Source organism: Chenopodium quinoa, unplaced genomic scaffold, assembly GCF_001683475.1.
Source record: "Chenopodium quinoa cultivar QQ74 unplaced genomic scaffold, ASM168347v1, whole genome shotgun sequence".
Lineage (NCBI taxonomy): Eukaryota > Viridiplantae > Streptophyta > Magnoliopsida > Caryophyllales > Amaranthaceae > Chenopodium > Chenopodium quinoa.
Genome location: NW_018743252.1, coordinates 3,975,692 through 4,003,158, shown reverse-complemented (window position 1 = coordinate 4,003,158; position 27,467 = coordinate 3,975,692). Strand labels below are relative to the sequence as shown.

Sequence of the window (27,467 nt, the reverse complement as noted above, 5' to 3'; positions counted from 1 at the left end):
CATGAGGAGCGCACCATCTACATCATGCACGCACCGAAGGAGTGCCCTGCTCCAGGTAGCGCGGGTGGCACGACACCTGCGCGGGCGCGCAAGAAAGGAAGCACTGCTCCAGGGCAACCACCGCCGCGCCACGACAGACCACAAGCATGAAAATATAAATTCAGCAACAAGTTTGTGCGGGGGTTATGCGACCTTTGCGCGGGTGCGCACCAGGGCTGTGCTAATGTGCAAGTTTTCTTCGTGGGCGCGCATCCTGAGGTCTCTGTTCCGTACTTAGATTTTCGCGGGCTTGCTAGCTCGTGATTTTAACCTTATTTCCTTCTAGTTAGTTATACTATAAATAACTTTTCTCCTTATTTCTTCATTAAGCAAGCAATTTATGCAATTTTTAGAATTCATTTTTTAGCTTAAGTTGAGAGTTTTTCTCTCTAAATTAGGATTAGTTTAAGGAATAGTTTTAGAGAGAGAAATTGAGGGATTTCAATGGTGATTTGAGAGAATGAAGATGCAAGGGTGACAATTGTATTAAAGATCTTCTCAATTATCAATGAGCATTTCTTACTCTATCTCAATTACCAATAAATTTGTTTGATTTAGTTTCGTTGCTTGATTCTTGATTAGATTAGTTGTTGTTGACGTTTGATTGATTCTTGATTTCATTTAGTTGTTTGTTTGATTTGATGATGATTGTTAGAGAGTAGTTGCTTGCTAGGATTTGGGTAAAACTTGTATGATTGATTGATTGTGATTAATTTGGGAATTATGTTGATTGATTGTTGAGATTAAATTGATTAATGGAAGTTTGCATGTGATTAGTTTGATTAGGCCTTAAGAACTATGCTAGATTGCATTGTAGATCCTAATGACATGACCACTTGATTTAGGATTTTCAATTGTTGATTGGTTTGATGTGTGATTCTCCTAGTTTGTTATTCATAGAGGAAACCTAGCTTCACGATTGAGAGATAGCTCTTGATTCCAATTGATAGCTCTTATCATTAGTCTTCGCAACCATTGATTTGCTTAAGCTTCCCAAGTTGTTGCAATTGTCATGATTACATGTTGATCCCCATTCTCTAGTGTTTCATTTATTTGATTCTTGTTTGTTTTGGTAGTTGTATAGTCTTTCCTCACCTTCGACTTTGACCTAGCTTAGGCATTGATTGAAGGCACTTGAACATAACCGTTCCTAGTGGTTCGACCCTTGAGTTACATCTATACTTGTATTTAGGTTTGTTAAGTGTTTTTAAATTTTTTTTGACCTTAGGGAGGATTAGTCAACGACCTAATTTTCCCTACGTCAGGACACCTTTCTCTCTTAAATTGCATCAAGATTATATCCGACTTTTCATTAGTCAAGACATGATTTCGACCCCCAATATAATCACCTTTGTTGGTACTCTTTGAGGTATTTGGTTATGGAGGAATAACAAGGTGTTCACTCCCGATATGCCTGTTACAACACCAGTTGGATTGTAAATTTTGGATATCCTTCACTCTTATACTATTTTTATGGATGAGGATACAGGTATGGAGACTTCTCCCTCTTCTACTATTCACGCTGGTTTGCCCCTGCCTGGGTTTTATGTAGCCCATTTAGGGAAAAACCATACAGTCTCGATCTTGGTTAAGATTCAGATCGACAGATCGTGGTTTAAAGACACAAGACGAGCAGGAATGGGTTTATGTCTTGATAATTCAGATCCTCTGGATGATAGGATTATTGGTGGGAGTAATTTTGGGTTCTACACTTCACCTCTTTATTCGGAAGCCTTAGCCTATTTGTATGGCTTACAATGAGCTTCAAATGCAAACATTCAATCGCTTATAACATTTACGGATTCTTATAATCTGGTCACTCTTCTACGGGACAATGGTCGTGGGGATATCCATTACTTATGGTTGGTGCAGCAGATACATCTTTTAGGGTCCACTTTTAACACCACATTATTTACAAGACAGTTATGTAGCGTGTTCACAAGGCTCACCAAATTGCAGAAGAAGTTGTCGTCCATTTCATTCCCTTTAATAGTAATGGGTATTTGTTTTTTTATTTATTCTTGTAACCTTTGTCAAAAAAAAATGTGAGACCGTGTGAAAAGACAATTTAGCATCCTACATTTATCCAATATTTGGTTCCTATACCCAGGTGTACCAAGCAAGGTACACTATCGGATGCAAAATGACAACTAAAATAATATAAAATGCGGACACTTTTTAAATCTATATTTAAAAAAAAAGCGGAAAGTATATAGTGTTTACGCATAAAGAACACGGTGCTTTTAAATCTTTGAGATGGAATGTAAGAACATGTAATTAGAGTGAAAAGAACACATTGTTAAAATATAAAAACGATATAATTTTTTAGCATGGTTTTAAATAAGTAAAAGATAATTACTACTATATCTTTTTAGCCCGCATCTAGTAGTAAATCTTTTTAAGAATATTAGTTTCTAATAATAATTATGTCTCTATAAAAAATTTCCGAAAACTAAATCAAGATTTAATTTTCAAAATTCAAAATTTTATTTTCAAAATTGTCATGCTAGTCAAAATTTAAATAATGTTCATTACATAATATTATCATGTTTATTATTAATATTATAAATATTTTTTATATTTACTTATAATTTGGTCTGATAGCCATGCATATTAGTTGTAATGTACTTTGTATGATTTAATAATGTTCTTTATCAAAAAAAAGAAAGATGTACTTTATATTTGTTTGTATTATATATATTAACGCTATGTTATTTCCATATGTCCATTATTATATCATACAATGATATTTTTTTTAGATCTTATAATAAACTAATTTAAACATCCATGTTCTTTGATGTTAAGTTTAATGTACTTCTATAGTCACATTATATTCATTATTTATTGTGAAATGTTCTTTGAATTTTGTTCTCGGTTCATGGTAGATAAATATAAGTAATGTGCATTATATAATGTTATTATGTTCTTTATTACTATCACGTATGAACTTTAGATCTAAAAATCAATCATCAATAAAGGAGGTCCCAAAACAATATTGTCATCAACCTTCATGATCCTAATTTCAAAAAAAAAAAGAAAAAAATAACGTAGTTATTGAATGATAATTAATATTGAAAAAAATACAGAATTGTCAAATAATATTCAAAATTAATATTATAATAATTAAAAATGACGCTAAAAATAATTTTAAAATGACATATGTTCATTAGAATAGAAATTATGTATCCCTCAATACATCAAAGAACATAAGGGATTTATTAAAAGAACATTTGCATTAAAACACATATATACAAGATTAACAAAAAGAATAAAATCATACAAGAACTACATAATGATAAAACATAAGGAATACATAAAAGAACATAAGTAATATTTAACAGAGCATGCGAATTAAACTACAATTCAACATTGATTTCAAAGCTATTAACAATAATAAGCATAACAATATTTTAAAAAGAACATCAACCTTTGTCACATTTATCTCAAAATTAATATACCGATTCATCAAAAATCAAATTGAAAATAAACAATGAATTGGATGATTAAAAAAGAAAATTATTAGATGATATTCAAAATTAATATAAAAAAATATAATTTTTAAAAAAAAACTAAAGAACATAAGGATAAATCAAGTAAAAAGAACTTCGTATTATTAAAATCCAAAAAACACTTTTAATCTACATATATTAATGAACATAATTTGTTATGTAAAGAACATATATTTCAAACTCAACAAACATATTTGATCAGACTAAAAGTACAAATTCCATTTCATTTAATTTAAAAAGAACATTCAGCATAGTCTGAAGAATTACATCATCTTCAACCTTAGAAAATAACACAAATTCAAGTTAAAGATGAAAAAACTAAAAGTAATTGAAGATTATATACTTACAATAACAAATTAGATAACAATAATAAATAAACAAATATAATAATATAAAAAACATCATCTTCGTCAATAGCACCAAAATTATGAAATTTAAAATAAAAAGAGTCTAAAAATTACTTTCTAATTATTTGGTCATGAATTCCTTAATTCAACCTTCATTTTTAAAAATATCATTCTAATAAGCATTATTATTAGATCTTTGATCATAAACTTGATGAAATCCACCATGCACCGTCGATTCTCTCTTTATGTAAAACTTTCTCTCTTTAAAAAAATTCTCTCTATATTTCACAAATTAAACTATAGAGAATTATGGAGATTAATAATTTGGAAGCTGTAAATATGGATAAAATTAATAAATTCCTTCAATTAAGGAAATCATATTTGAAAACTGATTAAAAATCAAAACTAATGTTGTAGTTTTTCATCCAGGTGTACCAAGAATAATGATGATTTGAAAGCTCAAGGGTTGGAGCATACTGTTAAAGATAATAAAAGTCTGTAACACCCTAGAAATTCTTTTCCTTTAAAATACCTGTTTTGCTCTGTTTAAAATATGAATTAGGAAATTCTTTTCCTTTAAACCAAGGCAATTATCAAAGACTCACAACGGAAGACTCACTTTAAAAATCATTCAAAACAAGTTAACTTAAAAAGTCAAACCAAACGAAAGTAAAGTCAAACCAAAGTTAAATGAAGTCAACCAACAACTTGAAACCATTGTAAGCCCTTATCAACCCAAAAAGAATTTTAAAAAAACTTTGTGTTAGTCTCACAAGCAAAATATATGATAATCAAAACAATAAACCACATCATATTCTTATTGAAACTAAGCATGATTCACTCTTCACTCATGCCCATCATGAATATGCTTCATCACCTGAAAAGCTTCTCTTTACTTTGTCCCCACTACTCGCCATTAGAAATGGGTCTTCGTAGGGCCAAGATAAAGACAAGGCCAAATAAACATACAAACACACAATCAGCAATACTGAGTACATAAGCGTAAACAATACACACTAACATGCTTTCATCCTATCAACACACAACTTACCTTGTTGCACCTGTTTACAAGCATACAACACAACCAACCAATAAATAGCTAAATAAATTGCTTATTTAATTTGATTACGCATCGAACGGATTTCTCACCAAATCCCTGCCCCAAATAAATTGAGGTAAATTACACCGGGAGCTAACCGGGTAGGCAAATGCCACATGAAAGTGACTGGACATCCTGCGCATAAAATAAATAAAGGAAAATACAACATCCTATACTCCAAGTAGAAGTTATGATCAAATATAAAGTCGTATAACTCCCCCCATATGTTCATACTCAAGGTATATACGTTCCAAGAGTTTTGGTGCATAATCTCTTTCACTTTACGTGATTTACATATTTTTAGACTTGGTGATGACTCTCAAACCATAATACAATCAATCATAATGAATCATTCAAGCAATCAAACACACCAACATAATTTTTGAATAATTAGTGACCACATTAATTTAATATTGAACCCTTTTTTAAACTATCTCGGTGCTAAATAACACCTTAAGCGCATAAACACCGCAAATCCTATCCTTTGGTGTTTAGAACACCTTAAGTGCACTTGGCACCACGATACATTTTAATCCTGTGTACTAAGACACTTAATAGATCAATTCCCATGCTTAAAGCATAAATAAAAATTATATGAACCATAATAAAATTTCCTTTTTATATTCCAAACAAAATTAAACCTTTAGTTTAATTAAACATGCTCTCAATCATGCCAATAATAAAAGTATGGCTCATATTCAACATGCCAACATTATTAATTTCAATCATCAATTCACCACAAATAATTCATACTTCACAAATCAATCACCAACATCAATCCAATCAATAGTTCCAACCAATACCTATCATGATACTACCTCGGAATTAATTAAACAAAGTCTAGCATGCATTTATACACTTAAATATTTACCGAGTACGCGAACGTACCTCGAATATGATCTCAAAATCACCACGACTACACGAAATTGCTTACTTGGAAATCTCCTACAACCTAAAATTACAAAGAGACATTAATATCTATTCAATATAAATTTCAAGCAATATATACACTCTTTAAATCAATTATAAACCCTCTAAACAAGCTAAAAATTAATTTAAAACCCCTAATTTTATTCCCAATTAATGGATAATTAAAAATCTTTTCAAGAAACATAATTCTAACCTTTATTAGAAATTCCAGCTTTATAAAAACATTTAAAATTGCTGTAATTATGTTTAAAAACACCTATTTCAATAATTCCAACAATCTACAATCAATTTCCATCAATATACATTAATTTAGAAACCTAGGGTTTTCAATTTGGGGATTTTTAATTCAAAACTAAATCTAAAAATTATATACATACTAATCATTATTCAAACACCATAAAATCATCACACAGACTAAAAACAATAATTAAATCAAAGTTGGATTGAATTAAAACAAAAGAGAAAGAGAGTTTTTTTTTGTTGAACCACACGCACAAGGGGAGGGAGGACGGCTGCCACCGCCTCCCACCGGCGGCTGCTCCCGGCGAGTGCTGGTGGTGGCCAGCCGGTGGTGGTGGTGGTGGCCGGCCACCCATGCGGTGTGTGTGTGTCATGCAAGGCGAAAGCAAAAAGGAGAGGGGGAAAAATTAAGCGAGAGAAAATAAGAGGAGAGAGAGAGAGAGTTTACCTTTGGGTATTCTCCACCTTGGGCAAGATCTAACTTACTCATAAGATGTGTATTTATACCCCCTCTCAAAACCCTCCTAACCTTAAATTCCCTTTCCACCCTTAATGATCCCTTCTACTATTCAAACTAGTCATTTGACTTCCTTTAAAATTCCATTGACTTTAAAACTTCCTTTTATAAAATAATATGTCCCAAAGTTTCTAAATAAAAAAATAAAATATTTTCAAAGCAATTAAATAAATAAAAATGGACCTTTAATTAAAATAAACCTTTTTAAATTAATAAAATACCATAAATAATTCATTTCAAATCATTTAAATGCTTCATAAAATAATGATTGAAATTAAAATATGTATAAAAATACGGGGTATTACAGTCTACCCCCTTAAAAGATGTTTCGTCCCGAAACTTGGGTAACGAAAATCAAACTTTTTCCTCACTTTGTATAATATTGTTGTACTCTTTTGACATACTTTTACCTTTAATGTATCCTTGAAATCAAAAGTACTCGAAATAACCATTAAAAATGTGCAAAAAGCACTAAAATAACTGAAAATAGAGGGAAAAAGCGCGAAATTCTACTGCATTCTACCCCCTTATAGAAAACAAGTTACGTCCCCATAACTCAACATACCTTAAACAACTCAGGGTATTTCTTTGCTTCCTCATATTCTTAGTTAGACCATAGTACTTTAACAATCTTAACTTCCTTGTTGCGTGTACTATGCACTTTACTGTCAATGATCTTCACAGGTCTTTCCTCATAAGTTAAGCTTTGATCGAACTTAATTGTTTCAAGTTGTAGCACATGTGACTTATCAGGTATATACCTTCTTAACTGAGACACATGAAATACATCATGTACTTTACTTAGTTCCATAGGTAAGGCCAACCTATAAGCTACTTTGCCTATCGTCTGTAATATTTAATATGGACCAATATACTTTGTGTAATACCCCTAATTTTTTATTATATTTAATCAACGATTTTTCTAGTATATAGTTTAAATTTATAATTATTTTCAAATTTATAAAAAAATAATAATAATAACTTTTTAATAATTGTTATTTTTATTTCCATTTTCGGATTTAAAAAAAAATAAAAAAAAATAAAAAAAAAACTGATTTTGGGATAAAATTCAGGAACTGATTATTTGAAAGCTATTTGATCTAAAATTTGAATCTTTAATCTTATCATAGTTGGTTACTTGACTCTATCCCAAACCTTAATCTCACCCAAATCCCCACATTATAAGATTGCTGGCCGTGAGAAAGGGGGGAACAAAACAAAAAAAAATAAAATTTACTCTTCTTCTTCCACCCTTCATCTCCATTGATTGATAGGTATGAGAGCTCAAATAACTCATAATCCCTTCTTTATTTAGATGTTTAACTAGTCAATTAAGCTTCAATTTTTCGGCTAGTAGTCTTTAATTAACACCTTTCATTGCTAAACCCGTAACTCCGTCGACGAACCCGACGTTTGGCACTCAAATTGAATCTTGTTCTTGTCTCCATCTTAGACCACCATAGCTTCAGCCCTTACCGTTTACACCGTTGCCGTATATCCACACTCTTCTTTAATTCGTAGTACTTGCTACCATATCAACCATAGTTGTTGAGTGTAGTAATAAACCATGTTTCTTCTATTTCCATCCATCTTAGATGATTATCAAGGAAACCTATAATATACCACCTTCTTAATCCATTGTATACAATTGTGGATTGCAATTGTCGTTGTTGTCTTCTTCTGCAAATCAATGTCGCTTACTTTGTTTTTTTTTTCTTTCTTTTCTCCTAATCTCAGGTCTTCTGGTAGTGGTAGGATTTTAGTAAAGTGATTTTTTTTATAAAAAAAAAATGATGATTTTTTTTGTTTTAATAGTTAAACAAATTCATGTTTTAAGCCACTCACACATATATTGCCTTCTATTGAAAAGTTTCGTAGTGGGCTTTGAGTTTGGGTATTATAAACAACTAAGTAATGACTAACTATTTCAATTAGTAATGCCGTAAGACTAACTTAGACTCGTTTATCTGTTTATTTGTAGACAAAGGCTGCTAGGTGAGCGTTTTGGAGGTTATTTACCTTGAGATTTACGCGCAATTCAAGGTAATTTTCAATGTCCATCATCTTTAGAATCCCGTTAGGAATTGTTTTAAATTATTGTGTGCCAACTATGTGCTTACGTAATTATACGTGATGGATGTGTTACCGTATGATATTCTGGAATTATATTATATACTAGTTTTCTATAATTGTGTACTAGTATAATATTTTCGAAAATTTGATTATTTGGTATCGTATGAGTTTTATATAATTAAAATCTTGGGAATTGGATGATTGATTATATGTGATTGATGGCCTCCAAGACCTATTGAGAAACGAGTTATAACTAGTATGTCTTGTAAAATGACTCTGTTTTAAAAGTACTGAAACTAAAATATTGTTACTTGGGATTAAATTGATCTGTGCAATACTCGTGTGCAATGTGATCGGACAATTTAGTCTATTAAAATGTATATTAAATTAAGAAGGGAAATGAAACCCGAAAGGGTGAAGAACAGGTTGCCCACTAGTGGTTATGGTTGCTACTAGTTGGTTTAAATTGACGTATATTCTGTTTAGTCTTCCTCCTAATCAATGGGTATTAGTGAGGGGTGTGCACACTAGGGACATTCTGTTTATTTTATGGCCATTTGGGGTTACGCGCGACCCTCTGTAAAGTAGGTGGTGACAGGGACTAGTCCCGGCTTACTGGCGTTCTCTTTCCCTTTCTTAACTAAAGTAATAAAGTTTATGTGTTAACTTGATTTTGACTTATTATTATAATGTCGATAAAATTGTCTTGTGTAAAATATTTTTCGAACTAAAATTATTATTTTACGGGATGGAGTTGGAATTACTCAGTTTATCTGATTTTGGGAGCTTTCTCTCTTTTCTTGTTTCTGATTTATTTTGCAGGTTGGTAAAAGGGTACTCGGCTACGTGTGAGGAGACGTTAGAATAATCACGTAGCTAAGACAAATTAGTTCATCCTGAACTTAGTTATTTTCCTTTTATTTAATGTTTTAAAATGTTTTACGGTTTGGATGTAACGAATATTTAATTCTTTGTTGCCACTTAGAGCACCTAGTTATAAAATGGTATTTTGTTTTTGCTTTGCACTTGTTTTCTATGGAAAAATAAGTGTAGCAGTAACACTCCCAAGGTTCGATGGTCGGTTTTGAAAAGAAAAGGTGTACTCTTATTGTTTACAATGACCCGAATTTTGGGGGTGTTACACTTTGGGCTAAGTTTTCCTTTATTCCCAAACTCATGACACCTTTCATTGGTGATACTTTCAACAATACTTTGTCACCAACTTCAAACTCTTTTTCCCTACGCTTCAAATCTGCATAACTCTTTTGACGATCTTGTGCTGCTTAAATCTTAGCTTGAATCTCTTTTACCTGCTTAAATGTATCTTCAATCATTTGAGGCCCTAAGATCATTGTTTCACTTATGTCGTTCCAACATACAGGACTGCGACACTTCCTTCTATATATAATGCCTCAAATGGGGCCATGCCAATTCTTGCATGGTAATTGTTGTTATATGAAAATTCAATTAAGTCAAAGCTATCTTCCCATCCCCCTTGGAAGTCTATGACACAAGCTCTCAACATATCTTCCAAGGTTTGAATAGTTCTCTCAGTTTGTTCATTTGTGGCAGGGTGAAATGTTGTACTCATCTTTAGTGTTGTACCAAAATTTTCTTGAACACTCTTCCAGAACTTTGAAAGAAACCTAGAATCTCTATCAGACACAATATCCTTTGGAAATCCATGTAACCTCACAACATTCTTAATGTTAGCTTTTTCATGTTGCTCCATCTTCCAGGTCTCCTTCATTGGTATGAACACTGCAGATTTAGTAAGTCTATCCACCACGACCCAAATGGTATCATTTCCACTCTTTAACTTTGGGAGGCAAGTCACAAATTCCATCGAAATGCAATCCCACTTCCATCAAGGAATTTCTAATGATTGCACGATTCCGTGCGGTCTTTTGTGCTCTATTTTCACCTTTTGACAAGTTAGACACTTCGCTACAAATTCCGCAACTTCATTCTTCATTCTAGGCCACCAATACATCTTTTTCAAGTCTTTGTATAACTTGTCCCCTCCTGGGTGTACTGAGTATGGTGTATTGTGACCTTCTTCCATTAATTTTCTCTTTAATTCCTCACATTTTTGTGGTACACACCGTCTACCCTTGTACCTTAAACTTCCATCTTCATTAATTTTGAAATTTGTTGCCTTTCCTTGCTTTATTTTCTCACGAATCCTATCCAACTTCACATCTCCTACCTAATTTTCCCTTATCTCATCAAATATTGTTGGTTGAATGCTTAGGTTTGCAAGTATACCTGCTAGTACTCCCTATTCTACCACTTCTAGGTTCATTTTCCTCATTTCTCTACACTACTCATCATCCACTTTCAAAGTGTTTTGTCCATGACTGGTCTTACGACTTAGCTAGAGTGTCCGCAACTACATTTGCCTTCTCTTCATGGTATTGAATGTCCAAGTCGTAGTCCGTTTCAAATTATAACCATCTCTTTTGACGTGAGTTTAGATCTCTTTGGGTGAAAATGTACTTCAAACTTTTATGGTATGTGTGAATCCTACATTTTACACCATACAAGTAATTCCTCCAAATCTTTAGTGCAAAAATGGTTGCAGCTAATTCTAAGTCATGAGTAGGGTAGTTTACTTCATGAGGTTTCAACTGTCTTGATGCATATGCAATCACCTTTCCATTTTTCATAAGCACACATCCTAGACCATTCTTGGATGCATCATTATATACATCATAGATTCCACTATCATCTGGCAATGTAAGCACTGGTGTTGTAATCAACTTTTGCTTCAAGAGTTGAAACGCTTCCTTACACTTCTCATCCCACTCGAATTTCTTGTCCTTCTATATTCGAGAGGTCACAGGCTTAGTAATCTTAGAAAAGTCCTTCACAAAACGCCTATAATACCCTGCTAAACATAAGAAACTTCTAATGTCAGACACCGTCTTTGGCATAGGCCATCCTTTCACTGCCTCATTCTTTGCTGGATCTACTTCTACCCTATCCTTGGACACAAAGTAACCCAGAAATGCTACTTTCTCCAACCAAAATTCACACATGGAAAACTTCGCATAAAACTTGTTTTCCCTTAAGGTTTGTAGAATTGCCCTCAAATGTTCTACATGTTCCTCCTTATTCTTTGAATACACCAGTATATCATCTATGAACACCACAACAAACTTGTCCATAAATGGATGGAACACCCTATTCATCAAGTCCATGAAGATTGTTGGAGCATTCGTCAACCCAAATGGCATTACTATGAACTCATAATGTCCGTACCTTGTTCTAAATTCAGTCTTGGGAATATCTTCGTCTGCGATCCTCAACTGATGGTATACAAACCTTAAATCAATTTTGGAAAATACAGATGCCCCCCTCAACTGGTTAATAGCTCATCAATCCTTGGTAATGGGTACTTTATGGTGACCTTATTCAACTCCCTATAATTAATACATAACCTCATACTCCTATCCTTTTTCTTGAAAAACAACATTGGAGCTCCCCAAGGCGAAGAACTTGGTCTAATGTACCCATTTTCTAACAAATCCTGCAGTTGCTCCTTTAATTCACTCATTTCTACAGGTGTCATTTCGATATGGTGCCTTAGAAATCGGTGCTATCCCTGGGACCAACTCTATTGTGAAATCAATTGCTCTCTTAGGTGGCATTCTTGGAATCTCTTTTGGGAACACATCTAAAAACTCGTTTACCACTTCTATGTCCTTAAGCTTAGCTGTCTCTTCATGTTCTAAATTCCTCACACTACAAAAATATACTGGATGCCCCTTTTTAATATACTTAGCCATCTTCATCATAGAGATGATCCTTGGGCACTTTGTTTCACCATGCTTCCAGTATGTTACCAACTCACCCTCAGCTGTACTTATCTGTACTTTCTGCGATTGGCAATGAATCTCTGCACTATAATTGCTCAACCAATCCATTCCCAAAATGACATCGAAGTCACTTAACCCAAACTCAATGAGGTCAAACAAAAACACCTTTCCCTTGATTTCTAGTAGCACATCCTTAAAAGTTTTGGTACACTATACTACCCATTCCGTAGGAATAACTATGGGTACATCTATGACATCTACGGTTTTCAGACAATATGATAACTTTGAAATAATGGCTTTTGAAATGAAAGAAAAAGTTGCACCAAAATCAAACAAAATTTTAACAGGAATAGAGTTAATAGAAAAAGTACCAGTAATAACATCCTTCGTAGTATCATCTTCGTGTCTACTGATCACATTCAGTTTTCCTGGAGCTCTACTCTTCACCTAATTATTCCCATTATTGTTGCCTTTCACCCCATTCTGTTGTGCCTTTTTGTTCCCTTAATAGTTGTTGTTCCCCTGAAAGTTCCTTTGAACCCCTCCTTGATTATTGCGCTGCTTGCTTCGATTAGAATCTTTGGAGAAGTACTCGTACTCCTTGTATCCCAACTTGTTGCAAGCACGACAAGTAACCAAGTTACCATCGCAGTCTCTACCAGGGTGGTCATTTCTATACCTTTTGCAGTAATGATGCCTTGGTCCTTTGTTATTTCCCTGGTTAGAGTTCTTAGCTCCTCCATTACAGTTTCGCCCACCTTGGCGATTGTTACCCTGGAAGTTATTGTTGTTGTTGAAGTTGTTGTTATTGTGGTACTTTTTCTTCTTAAAGTTGTTCTGGTTACCTTGCGGGTTTCTAGTGTTTTGCCTCATCTCTTTTCTCTTTTCCTTCCCTTCCACCTCCGCTAATTCTTTCTTTTTCTTCAACTCTAACACATAAAGGTGTGTAGACCTCCCATACACTTCATCCAAGGTTTTGAACACTTGTCCACACAGCTTTGGCTGCAAATCAGTGGTCAATCCACTCTCAAACTTCCTAGCCTTTGCCTTTTCAGTAGCAACTAACTCTTTGGCAAATCATGACAGCTCAATAAACTTGGTATAGTACTCAGTGACTGACACATTTCCCATTTCTAAGTTAGAAAATTCCTCAGCTTTTTGTTTCTGTAGGAAACTGGAGTAAAACTTATCCCTAACCTTCTCCTGAAACATAGTCCAGTTGAACCCAGGTAGTGCTTTAATGGTAGCCTCATTTTGTTGCCATCAAAGGTCAGGTTCACCCCTGAGGTAATAGGTAGCATAACCTACTTTCGAATTTTCTAGGCATCCTACTGCGTGCCCCAAACATTTTCTCAAATTCCCTTAACCAGTTTTCCAACACTGTTGGATCAGGTTCTCCTTGATATGTTGGTGGCTTGCTTTGCGCCACCTTCTTAAACAACACTCCCTGAGCATCCCCATTGTTGATCGAGTTTCTTGCTAATTGTTGGGTGACCACTGCTAACTGCCTTACAACCTCACTCAGCTCATTCCCTTCATTATTGCTCCCACTTTTTCATGCCATCTTTCTTCGCCTGAATTAAAACAAGGGGTCTTTATTAATTATGTTAATGAAGAATATGCTCCTAGACCTTGCCTTGATGTGTCTAATTTTTTCGTGGATAACACTGAAATTGAAATGATTTCATATTTGGAGAAAACAACAATGCTTAGATAATTTCCCATTTACTAATGCGATATGTATTATTATTTTTTAAGGAAAATTTGATTTTTTGTACCTCAAAAATGGACTGGGTTGACTTTTGGTACCCATCTAAATTTTTTTATTTTGATACCTATCAAATTTTAAAGTTATAGGTTTTGGTACCTTCGTTCAACTTCCATTAAACTTTCCGTTAATGGGGCCCACATACTTAACTTCCCTCCTTTTACCCCTTCTAACTCAACGATTTTAACTTATTCCCTCCTTTTACCCTTCTCTCTCCCTTGTTCCTCCATCATCAAATCTCCAAACCTTATTCATTAACTCCATTGTTGAATCTCAACCACAATTTTCTTTCTCTCTCCCTTGACAATCTGTTGACCTAATTTTTTTTTTTTTTTTTTACACTCAGTTTTCTCTAATTGACTAGAGCGTGGAGGCTTATCACTAGAATAACGTAGCTGCATAGTGAAAGGATGGAGCTTTGAGTCTTCATCTCCATTGACAAAAGTAGGAGATTCTTTTGACAACAACCAAGTATGATTCCTTGAACTATTTGTAGTGGTCCAACAATGGTGATATTTTTGCAATTGTGTAGAAAAGTTTGGGTATTTTTGGAAAAAAGTGAAGTAAACCCTAGGGTAATGTGTTTGGATTAATTTAAACATATTTGTGTAATTTATTAATAATTGATGGTTATACAAGCATGTGGTAGGATTATCTTGTCGTTAGTTGTAGTTTTGTCCAGCTGCATTGAGATAAGTCAAGTGGTAGGGTCTGTGATTGGGTTTTTTTTAGTAGTTTTAATTGCATTACATGCATATTAGTTTAGGTTCATTGGTTGATTTGTAGATTAAACAAATGGATGAAGGTGATGATAATGTTGATATTAAGCTAAGACTGTTTGGGGGTTTTGTGTTTAAGAAGAGAAGGGGGAGTCAGTACCAAGTATATGAGGTTGGCTTTGTGTATTGGAGATTGAGAGTACCACTGTCATCATACATAAAAGTACAGTATTAAGATTTTTATGTGGGTAAGGGTTTAGAGACATAGGGTGGGATGTCCCTACCATATTTAACATGTAGTACAAGCAGAAATGAGTCGGATGAATGGGAAAAGGGAGATAGATAGTGAGGAGGAAGTTAAGGGGTTTATTGAGGCCAAACACAAAGATGGCCACCTAGAGTTGTTCAGTATAGTTGGTGAAGATACCCCTAGCCAACCTGATCTAATCTCAACTCAAATCCCAACCCCAAACTCAACATCTAGCCCATCTAACCCAACAGGACTGAAACTGGATCCAAGTTCAGCCCACCCCATATAACAATTTTTGAACTGGATCCAAACCCCCACTTGAATCAAGCCCATCTAAACACACTGTAGAAAAGGCTAGTGCTGCAGTAGTAAGGAGGAGCCCCAGGTTAAATATAGGCAATCCAACTAAACCTGTTGCAACATCTAGTGAGCCAATTGTGAGGAAGAGTCCTAGGTTTTCCAAAGATTCTGATAAGAGAGTGTTAAATGTTGTGAAGGGGGCAATCAATTTTAAGGAGAATGTGATACCTGCTACTGATAAAGGGAAGGTTAAACTGATTGAAGAGGTTGGAACTAGAAAGAGAAGAGTGAAAACAAAAGGAAAAGGATTCTTGAAAGGAAAAGGAAGCTATTCATTGCTGATGAGTCTGGATCAGGATCTTCAAGTAAAGATTTAAGTGATTTGGACATACATTGGGTGCCTAGAGAGGAGGAGGAGGGTGCTTCTAAATATGAAGGGTAGGATTAGGGAAAATCTGACATTCTAGGGGCAGTTGAAAAAAGTTTGGCAGTTGTGCAACATCTTGGTGGTTCAGAACAGGGGATTGTGAGGAGTGAGGACAAGTTGAAACAGCTTGAGAAAGATCTAGGTTGTAAGGATCTTGAACATAAGGAAGAAGGTAGTGATGAAGATGAACTGAGGAGGAAGATGACAATCCATGGTTCAGAGAAAAAACAGATTTCAAGAAGCCAGTTGTATTAGTTAACAACTAGAAGTTTAACAATAGTATTGTACTTAGGAAACCCTTAAGAACTCATGCGATAGAGAATACATATGAGTATTATTATTTGCAAAATAATAAGGAGAAAATTAGCACATTCTGTAGGAGGAGGTGTGGGTGTGAGTGGGATCCAAAGAGGAGCAAACTGCCTTTATGTAAATGTAGTGAAGAAGTGAAGAGGTGCACCTACAAGGTCATTACCATGCCTCTTTTCAACAGTTCTGCTTGGCAAATTCAGGACCTAATTATGAATCATAAGAGATATGTGGAGCAGTTAAAAAGCAACCTAAGTTAGAAGATCAAGAGTTTTAGGGACAGAGCTTTGAGTGATTTAGGAATTAACATTGGGTATTTCAAAGTATGGCTAGCTATAGCTAGGGCAAAGTTAATGATATATGGATCAGCCTCAGAGCAATATGCCAGGGTACAAGATTATGGCAAGGCAATGATAAAATACAACCCAAGGAGTGGGGTTTGTGTGGTGGTGGACCAGCTCGACAGGCCAGATCCACCTCTATTCATGAGAATGTATATTTGTCTTTCCCCATTGAAGAGAGGATTCTTGAAAGGTTGCAGACCACTTATAGGGATTGATGGATGTCATTTGAGGGGTCCTTACACTGGTTAAATTTTGGTAGCTGTTGGAAAGGATGGAAACAACAATATCTTTCCATTTTCCTGGGCAACTATTGAAGTTGAAAATAAGAAAACATGGTGCTAGTTCCTAGAATGCTTGAAGAAAGATCTTGATGATTTAGCTAAGGGTGGTGGCTTTACTTACATGCTTGACAGACAAAAGGTATGTACTTGAATTTTGATATAATTTGCTGAGTTATGTAATAGTAAGGTTCAAGTCTAACAATGTTCAATGTGTTGTCTTATTAAGGTCTATGATAAGTGCATAATATACAGTATTTTTAGTCCCTAATATTAGTCTTATAACTGCCTTATATTAATTAGTTATTTTATGAAATTATTCACTTTAATAATTTTAGTTCATATTTTATGTTAGTATTTTATTTTATAGCTATTTTTATAACCATTGATACTTTTATATTATGTTGTGTGTTTTTGGTAGGAAAGCAAGGGGGAAATAAAGTGGACTTGAATTGGAAAATGCAAAATAGCTACAAGAAACCCACTTGTGTTAGACTACTCAAGATCACATGCCATCAAATGCCAAAAAAATAAATAAATAAATAAATAAAGAAAAAAAACAAGAAAAGAAGAAGATAAGAAGGAAGAAGGAAAGTGGTGTGAAAACCACGGAACCAGTGTATATCTAAACCCACAAATATTCAAGATTCGTCTCCATCAAGATTGATAATTTCCATCCGAAATTCAAGGAGATAATATAGAGAAGATGAATCTCTATCCTATTCTACAATTATATCTCTTCAAAACCAGAAAACCTAGGTTCTATTTTGGTTATAAGAAAATCCCCAATTATTCCTTCTCAAAACACACTACTTAGCCGAAAGATTATACAAAGAGCAAGATAGTTCGAGTGAGTTTGTAATTGGGCAATTGGAGAAGAGAAGATAGCCATTGAACGAAATATTAGTCTCAAGTCCAAGGTTGAACAAGGATGAAGGTGAATTGCGGGGTCGAAGCCGGGTTTATTCGTAGGTTTGTGGGAGTATAGTTCATAAGTCTTTTTCTTACTCAATTGTTCCATATTACTATTATTTTGGATTACTTTGCTAGTTTGATTAATTACGTTGATTAGATTATTAATGTGATAAATTGGTCTTCGATTTTATAATCTATTTGCATAATTTCTTTCAGTCTACTGACTATTTGAAATTTTCTTGATCTTGATTATTAATTTTAAAATTTAACATTGATTGTTATCTTTCAAGTGTTTAATGAATTATTGCTATCTATATGGTTTGGCTTAGTTTAAATCGTATAGTAAAGTAGTCCCTAATTTTAAATCGAGTCTGCGATTATGATTTGGTTTAAATTAGAGGGCAAATTCCATCCAAATAATCTGACATTTATGTGTTTAGATTAGTTAAGACTAATGAAGTCTCCTAGATATTAATGCTTCCAAGATTAATTCATACAAGTTGCGACCATATTTGTGTTAATTAGATTGGTTTAGAGTCAATTTTGGCTTAATCCAAATTTGGTTTCAAGTAACGGAAGACATGGAGTCTTTATTAATAAAGTCTCTATAATTAGTCTAGTAATTAAATTGATTAGTTATGCAACGTCGGTTATCTATTATCACCAATAGTTTAATTCGAGTAAAGTTATGAATAAAATTGGTTAAGTATGTCGTCAAATGTATATAGTAGATTAGTATTTTCATTCTTGTTTAGTTTAGTTGCTCATTCAAGTTAGACCCCCCCATTCTCATGTATATAGTATAAATAGTATTCTTTATGTGTATATAGTTTTTTTTTTTAAGTTGACTTTGAATTTATAGAGTTGTTTAATCTCCTCGTGGGATCGACCCTTACTTACACTTTTTACTAGCTGTTAATATTTTTGAAGGTCTAAGTTAGGTATTTAATTAATTAATTTGGTGTGGTAAACGACCTGTATCAGTCTACTTAAAGCTTTTGAGTTAATGGTGCCCTAGCTAAGAAGAAGTTTTGTGTGAGGCATATATGGGAGAATTTCAAGCTTCAATTTACTGGCTCTACATTCAAAGACTTGTTCTAGAATGCTGCCAGAGCCACTACTTTGGTATGACACTACTTGACTCTTGAACTTACGACATTTAAGTATTCAAAGTGAACATGTACTTGATCTAGTTGTATTTTGAACTTCATGTCTTAGTTAGTTGTGGTTAAGCTATTAGTTTGTTGTTTCGAACATTTTAGGATTGGTGGTAGTTGAGATATTGACTAGATATACTGTTATTTTTCTAGTGTATTGTAGGCTGATTTTGAAATAGTAATAGAATCTATTAAGTTTCTGTCTGAGGATGCATATGAGTATTTAGATAACATCCTTGTAAAGCATTGGTCTAGACATGTCTTCTCCACTGAGTGCAAGTCATACATGCTTCTAAACAATATATGTGAGACATTCAATGCATGTATTAGAGATGCAAGGGACAAACCCATTCATACCTAAATGGAATGGATGAGGAGGTATTTAATGAATGGACACAATGACAAGTGGGAGGTTGTGCAAAAAATGGAAGGGAATTTAATGCCTTATTATAGACACATGATTGTGTCTCCCAAACACCAAATCCAATGATGAGTACCTTTCACAATTTGATTGACGAGTTTCGTAAAGAGTTGAAGAGTCTCGCAAAGTTTCCTTAAGCCTTGACCATATTTCTAACCTTACCTAAAGTGTTTTTAATCCAAATTATTCATTTCGTGTCCTTAGATCCAAAATCATTCATTTCACGTCCTTAAAAACATTCATTTTGAGCCCAAATTATATATAAAAAAAAAAAGTCCAAACCTGATTATTTTGGTCCATGTTCCTAGTCCAATTATTGCTGGGGGTGGCAAAAGCTGACCCTACCCGATAACCCAACACGAACCTGACTTGAAAATAGCGGGTTAGGGTTGAGATTTTTTACCCGAAAACTTAAATGGGTCGACACGAACCCAACCTGAAAATTAAATGGGTTAGGTTAAGGCTGAAAATTCTAACCCGAAAATGACCCATATAACCCGAAAAAATTATTGGGTCGAAATCAAGTCGGGTTAACCCGAACCCGACATGAATAACCCGAAAACAAACTAGGAATAAAACATTTTTAAAAACTCTAAAGTAACCAGCCTAAGCTCAAATTCATGTTCCTTATAAAAATTAAAACCCTAAGGATCACTTTTATTAGATGTAGCCGCTGCTCCATACCCTTCTTTCTCTAATCTTCTCTCTTCAAGGGCTTCAAAGTTCAATCTCCTAAGGTAAATCAACTGTCAACATCAATTTTCTCTCTCTTCAACTCTTAAGAAATAAATTCCTAAATCCTTTACAAGTTGCAAGTGCTCCTCCTTCATGTCTTCCTCTCCTTCACGGACATCAAGCTTCAAGTTGCAAGTGCTCTAATTTTAAGTGCTCCTCCCTTTCATTAGATAATGCTTGTTGTCTTTACTAATTTTGAATTTTATTATGCGTTATTGTACGTACTGTTTTGCTTTAGATTTTTGTTTTTGTTCATATTAAATTACAAGTTTAATACACTTAAAATTGTTATTTATTTCTATTGTTGTTGTTTTGTTGATATAATGTATACGGTTTACATAATTTCTACGGTCTTATTCATATAATCTATACGGTTCACCTAATTGAAGCACTTAACCTAATATCAGATTATTATTTGAAGATAAAATCACGTTATTATTTGAAGATAAAAATCAAGTCAGTTTCAGACTACTTTCAGTTTAAAGCAACCTGATTTAAACCCAAAAAAAAAAAGAAAAAAAAAGGTCAAATAAGGTCAATTTCGGGTTGACCCGAACCCGAAAATAACAGGTTCAGGTTGGGATTTTCAACCCGAAAAGTTAAATGGATCAGGTTCGGATTGGGGGGTAGCTGACCCGAAATTAGTCGACCTGAACACGAACCCGACCCGGCTTGACCCGTTTGCTAGCGCTTATTATTTCTTAGTTGGATGGGTTTGAAAAGAGCTTTCCAAAGATATATTATAAGCCCAAATCCGACTTAAATCGAGTAAGTTATGGCCAAAATACTAAACCGAGCCCAAACCGAGCCTAGGTCCACCTTTAGTATGACCCAATGATTATATGGAGTCCAAATATGTTATTTAGGCCCTATATGGTCATACTCCTAATCCTAAATCAATTAGGATTCTTTTAGAAGTTTCTAGAAGGTTCTAATTTATCTTTAAAGATCAAAGAGTTCAAAATCGAATAAAACTTCTCTTTTTGATGATCCTTGTTCTATTCGAATTCAAATACTTTCGGATATATTTTGCATAGAAAACCCATCAGAAATCAAACTCCGTACAAAATTAGATTATCTTATGAACCATCATGTAACGTCGGGAGCATCGCACCGCGACAATCCTGACGCGTCGTGACAGTGGCCAACGTGGCGCGATAATCCTGTCGCGTCGCATCAAAAGCAATTTTATTTCATTCCAAATTCTGATCTTTTTCTGATCGTCTCGACACTCTTTTTTTCCTTATAAGTAGAGGTCGTTTTCCTTGTTTTAAAATCAACTAGAACCATCAAGAATCCTTATCTAGAATCATCAATAATAACCATCAAGAATCACTAGCCACAATCATCAAGAATCCTTATCAACAACCATCATCAATCATTATTCTCAAACATCCATGTTCTTAGCCTGAGCCTAAACACATCTTTGATTCATTCAAATCATTCACCATACTTCCTTTGCGTGATTCGAATACTCCAAACCATACTCGACGTTGTGTTTAACCTCGACGTGAAAGGTTGATAGTTCTGAGGGTTTGGTCCCAAATCTATATTTCAATTCTTAATTAATTTAGTTTATTATTTACTTTACTGATTTCGCTTTCTTGAAGTTTACTAACGTATGTATTGTTTTAATAGCAAGAAGGTTAAAGCATCAAAGTAAGTAATTAAATTAATTATTACTTTCTTTTGGAATAGAAATCATGCTTAGGATAACGCTTTGATTTTGATTATTAGTACCATGTTTAGGACAACGTGTTGATTTTATTAGTAGTGACATGCTAGGATTATTATTAATCCGTTTAGGATCATGCCTAGGATCTTACTAGTAACGATGTTTTTATGATAATAATTGTTATGTTAATCATATGTTGCTTAATTATCGATGACTTATTGCTATTGTTTGATCACGCCCCTTCTTGCAGGTTTTAAAGGGAATTTGTCCTTGACAATCACGCCTAATAAGATAATTAATAATTGGATTTAGGTTTGATATGATTTTAATTCAAGTTATCACCAATATTAGATTTGTTTGTGCATTAATAATCAACCAACATAGATTAAACAGGTTTAGGGTTAATTTGATGAATGTATGTTAATCGAAAAGCGCGCATAAATATCAATAAAAACTAAGTAGAGGCCTATTTAGGGCGGGTTTAAACTCTTTAGGATATATTCGTACCATCATCCCCGAACAAACAGTCATGGTTCCAGACCACTATAGAGTTAGCAATCTCTGAAATTGTGAATGGGGTGTAACCTTCACAATCATGAATGGTTTACAAGTTCCTAAAACTTGTTGGCGACTCTTTTTCTCTAGCTTCTTTTCCTTGGAGCGCCGCCGTGCTTAAAAATATGACCCACATGTAGGGCGAAGAGTTGAAAAATTCCCTACACTTATGTGACAAAGGTGTTTGACAAAATGGAGAAGGTTGCAAGGCACTGTATAGTGCAAGTATCAAGGGGTGATAACTATAAGGTCCAACTTAATGCTGCCAGGTGAAAGTGGACCTCCAAAACAGGACTTCATATGCTATCATTGGCTATTAACAGGACTTCCTTGTGCTCATGGGTTTGCATGCATTCTTGACAAGAGAGTGAATCCTAAAATGTATGTAGACTATTGTTACACAAGGGAGAAATACATGTTAGCATATGAACTTCCTGTGCAGCCTATGCTAGGTCCTAAGCATTGGGAGAAGATTCAGATGAGGGAGCCACTACCTCCACCAGTTAGGGTTATGCCTAGCAGGCCCAAGTCCAAAAAGAGGAAGTTAGAAAGGGGTGAGGGTGCAGCAGAACCACCATAATCCAATGACAAGCAGAGGAGGCAAAAAAGATGCAAGAAATGTTCTCAGTTTGGTCATTATGCCAAAACTTGTGTCAATGAAGCTGTTCAATTACCAAAACCTTCTTCCCAACCCAAAACAAAAAGGCAAGCCAGTTCTAAACAATCCATGGATGGTAGAACAAAGGAGGAAAAAGGAATAGAGGGCTATGACTCTATGAGTAAGGTTAGAATCAGTTGGTTATGTATATTTGCTGACTTGACATTCTTTGTAATTGTGTATCTAACTTTTTTTTTTTTTTAAATAGACTACAGAAGGAGCAAGTCCTAACAGCATTGCTAAAAAAAAAAAGTTCCCACAAGAAGAGGCAGCTAAACAGAAGGCAGCAGCAACATCAACAACATCAGCAGGAGCAGGACCACCAGCATCAACATCAACATCACAGGAAGCCAATACTAGAACTAGACAGTCTGCAGTAGCAGAAGCTAACCTTTGCAGCCAAGCATCAACCACTACTACATCTCATAAGCCAAAAAGACCCAAGCCATCAGCAAACAAGGCTAGGAAGAAAAACAAAAAATTGTGGCAAAGTTATAGCTGTCATAGCCTATTAGTTTGTCTAGTTTAGATGTGATCAAGTACATGTTATTGTAATCTTAATTTTGAACAAATTATGCAGTTAAGTTTAGTTGTTTAAATAGAAGCCTTTAATGAATATGTGTACTCATGGAAGGCTGTTAACAACCTTTTGTACATATACATTCAAGTTGCAAAGACAAATAAAATTAATAGCCAATTCAAAGTCTTTGCAAATTTCTAGTCATTCTTAAATAGAATCCTTACACAAACCTAGCTTAACTAACACCCTAATTTGCAAATAAAGTACCATCATAATAAAATATGAAATTAATCATTACATCAGCAAACATAATGTCCTGCCTTCACTCAAACTCCCCTAAACCAGTTTCATAAATACACTTAATCCTAAAACCATAATAACAAAACTAATGCCAACTAATACAACCAAGTAAATCTTGTCAGAATTGCAATTGTTGCTGCTTATCTTTTCCCTGTCACCACTCAGAGCCTTGCATTTGGTCTTCAATGTGTCAATTTCAATTAGCAAACATCTTCTTTGGCCAACCTGATCATCCACCTCCATTTGTAAAGAGTTGACCTCAGCTTTCATTAATTTCTTATCAAGCAACATCTGGTTTATCACATCCCTTTGCCAATCAGTGCCATCATCTGAGTTAACCTATTTAAAACATTTGCAGCCCCTTGTTTCAGTGTTTGGATCATAGAATTTGCATGCCCTATATTTACGGCCTGTGTTGTCCCTGGTCCAAGATGTCAGTCTTGCAAGTGGCAATCCACAATTACGTTTCTTCTTGTTTGATGGGGATGAGATATTCCAGGACATTTTCCAACCTACAAATATCATAACAAGTGTCAGTAAAACTCATCACTTTAATTGAACCACCTGTATTACACATCAAACTCAAACACACCTTGTCAAAGTGGTGGTTGAGCTCCAAAATGAGGATAACCAGGTGGTGGCCAAGTCCCATTTTGTTTCATCCTATACTCCAAGATTAAATCATTCAAAAATGTAGGATCATCAGTGGTGCCAACCAAGATGGTAATGATGTCATCATTAAGAAACCTCCTAAACATCCTGATGAAGTCACCATCGTCTAATAATGGCCAATATATCCTTTTATAAACATACTGAAATGTGGGTACATGAGGTCTATTGATCCTTCTACTGGATCATCCATTTCACGAAGTCGATCTTCAAATTCTATTGCAGTATCCATCAAGTTACTTGTATCTAAGTCTACTTCAATGTCAACAGCTAAACTCAAGTACTTAAATCTCAAAACCACCTTATTCTCAGCCATTTTGCAAAAAAAAAAAAAAAAATTCAACAAATATACAACAAACACGCTCTATTTCAGTTTAATTACTAACATACAACCTCAATTTTAGTAAACTAATCCCCAACAATAAATCCTTAAATTCAATTAACTGAAGAACCCTAATTTTTTGGTTTTTCTAAATTACTACAAATTCATTTAATTGCAACCTAAATTGATAGTTGAAATCACTCATAAACAAGCTATGAACCACAACCAAATATATATTGAATTTAACTCTTCATTGTTTAAAAAAAAAACAAAAAAAAATCGAACCTTTTTTTTCCTGTAAACTGCTTTCGCAATTGTACCGAATCTCTTCCAAATACCTTCGCAATTGAGGACTAGATATTACCCCTAAATTTATTGTGAATGGCTTTGAACAATCTTAGTCAATTACTTTCAAAATGTTTGGCCTACTAAATAGGTTTCACTTAGGGAAAAAACGAAGAAGGAGAATCTTTATAAAGAGTGAAGTAACAAACTAGCCGTTGCAACGGGGCCCGGTTGACGGAAATTTTAACCGCAGTTGGACGAAGGTACCAAAACCTATAATTTTAAAATTTGATAGGTGTCAAAATAAAAAAATAAAATAAAATTAGATGGGTACTAAAAGTCAACCCATTCCATTTTTGAGGTACCAAAAGTCAAATTTTCCTTTCTTTAATGTATTTTCTTTTCTGTATATTAAATTTCTAGTCATGTACTTTTTATTTCTACCATCAATAAAGTTTGTATGATATTATTCTAAACTAATCTCATACTTATTATTTTATGAAGATATGGATCTGCCTAAAGTTGGTTCCGAATATCAATGTCTTTTGGATAGTGGAACAACACATACTATCTTGAAGGATAGAAAATATTTTTCACAACAAAAGTTTTCTCAAGCCAATGTAAATAGCATTTCCGGGTCAGCTAAATTAATTGAAGGATTTGGAAAGGCTTGTATAATGCTTTCAAATGGAAAATCGATAATCAATAATGCTTTATATTCGAGTAAATGTCGAAGAAATCTCATAAGCTTTAAAGATGTACGCCAAAATAGTCATTTAGAAACAATGACAACAGATCAAAAGAAGTATTTATGCTTCACGGTAGAAAAGTATGGCAAGAAACATATTTAAGAAAAATTGCAAGCATATTCTTCGGGGTTATATCGTATAAGCATACGACCCGCGGAAATCAATTTTGTATCCAACCAGAAGTTAGATGACAAACATTTGATTAATTCATGGCATGATCGTTAGGGACATCCAGCAATTGGGACGATGCAAAGAATTATAGCAAATCCGGTTGGACATTCAATAAGAATGTCAAAATTCTTCGATAAGATGAATTAACATGTTCAGCATGTTCACTTGGCAAGTTAATAATAAGGCCATCTACGAACAAAATTGCTACTGAATCTCCAAAATTCTTGGAAAGGATTCAGAGAGTTATTTGTGGGACAATTAATCCGGCATGTGGACCATTTCGATATTTCATGGTTTTAATTGATTCTTCTACACGATGGTCACATGTTAGTCTACTTTCAAGTAGAAATGTTGCTTTTGCAAAATTACTTCCCAAAATTATCAAATTAAGAGCTCAATTCCCAGATTATACAATAAAGAAAATAAGACTCGACAATGCAAGGGAATTTACATCCTATACATTCAATGATTATTATATGTCAATTGGAAATGTTGTTGTAGCTCATGTTCATACACAAAATGATCTAGCTAAATCACTAATTAAAAGACTACAATTGATTACAAGACCATTATAAATGAGATCAAATTTGCCATCATCTGCTTAAGGACATGCTATAATACATGCAGCAACACTAATTAGATTGAGACCTACAGCTTATCATAAATTCTCACCACTACAGCTAGTTTTTGGTCGAGAACCAAGTATCTCACATCTAAAACTCTTTGGTTGTGTTGTATATGTTCCCATTGCTCTACCCCAACGAACAAAAATGGGTCCACAAAGAAGGCTGGGAATTTATGTCGGGTTTGAATCCCTCTTTAATTTAATATCTTGAATCATTGACTGGTGATTTATTTACGGCTAGATTTGCCGACTGTCATTTTAATCAGATAGTATTCCCAACCTTAGGGGGAGAGAAAGTAGACACACGCAAGAAAGAAATAGAACTCATTTGGAATGCAACACAATTATGAATGTTAGACCCATGAACAAATGCGTGTAAACAAGAAGTCATGAAAATTGTTCATTTACAAAGTGTTGTGAATCAATTGCCCAATGCATTCGTAAACACAAAGAAGGTGACAAAATCACATATACCAGCAGAAACTGCTCTTGCACGTATTGAAATTCCAACTGGTAATAAGGCCATTGAAAATGAATCTCAAGCATGCCAAAAGCGTGGGAGACCACTTGGTTCAAAAGATTCTAAGCTAAGAAAATTATAAAGGTTGGATGGAATAGAAAATGAGAATAATGATGTTCCCTTATTAGAAGGTCAAGAAAAACCAAATGTGGATGAAAATAAAGAAAACGATAATAATCCGAAAGGGAATGAACAAGAAGACAACCCAACATAAAATGAA

The 27,467-nt window shown here is 34.2% G+C and overlaps 1 protein-coding gene across 1 annotated transcript; it reads left to right on the top strand.

Annotated features, from left to right (window-relative positions):
• The first annotated feature begins 22,495 nt into the window (after window positions 1-22,495).
• On the top strand, window positions 22,496-23,928 carry LOC110734850. Its single transcript, XM_021914991.1, has 2 exons — window positions 22,496-23,212; window positions 23,295-23,928. Exons 1-2 carry the CDS (start codon window positions 23,156-23,158, stop codon window positions 23,613-23,615), a joined length of 378 nt encoding a protein of 125 aa, XP_021770683.1. The 5' UTR covers window positions 22,496-23,155; the 3' UTR covers window positions 23,616-23,928.
• Window positions 23,929-27,467: the final 3,539 nt, after the last annotated feature.

Excerpts from the sequence above, each read along its gene's own strand:
- LOC110734850 (XM_021914991.1), top strand. The coding sequence starts at position 23,156 with ATGGATGGTAGAACAAAGGAGGAAAAAGGAATAGAGGGCTATGACTCT. Across the intron at positions 23,213-23,294 it reads GCTATGACTCTATGAGTAAG|ACTACAGAAGGAGCAAGTCC; the intron begins GTTAGAATCAGT and ends TTTTTTAAATAG.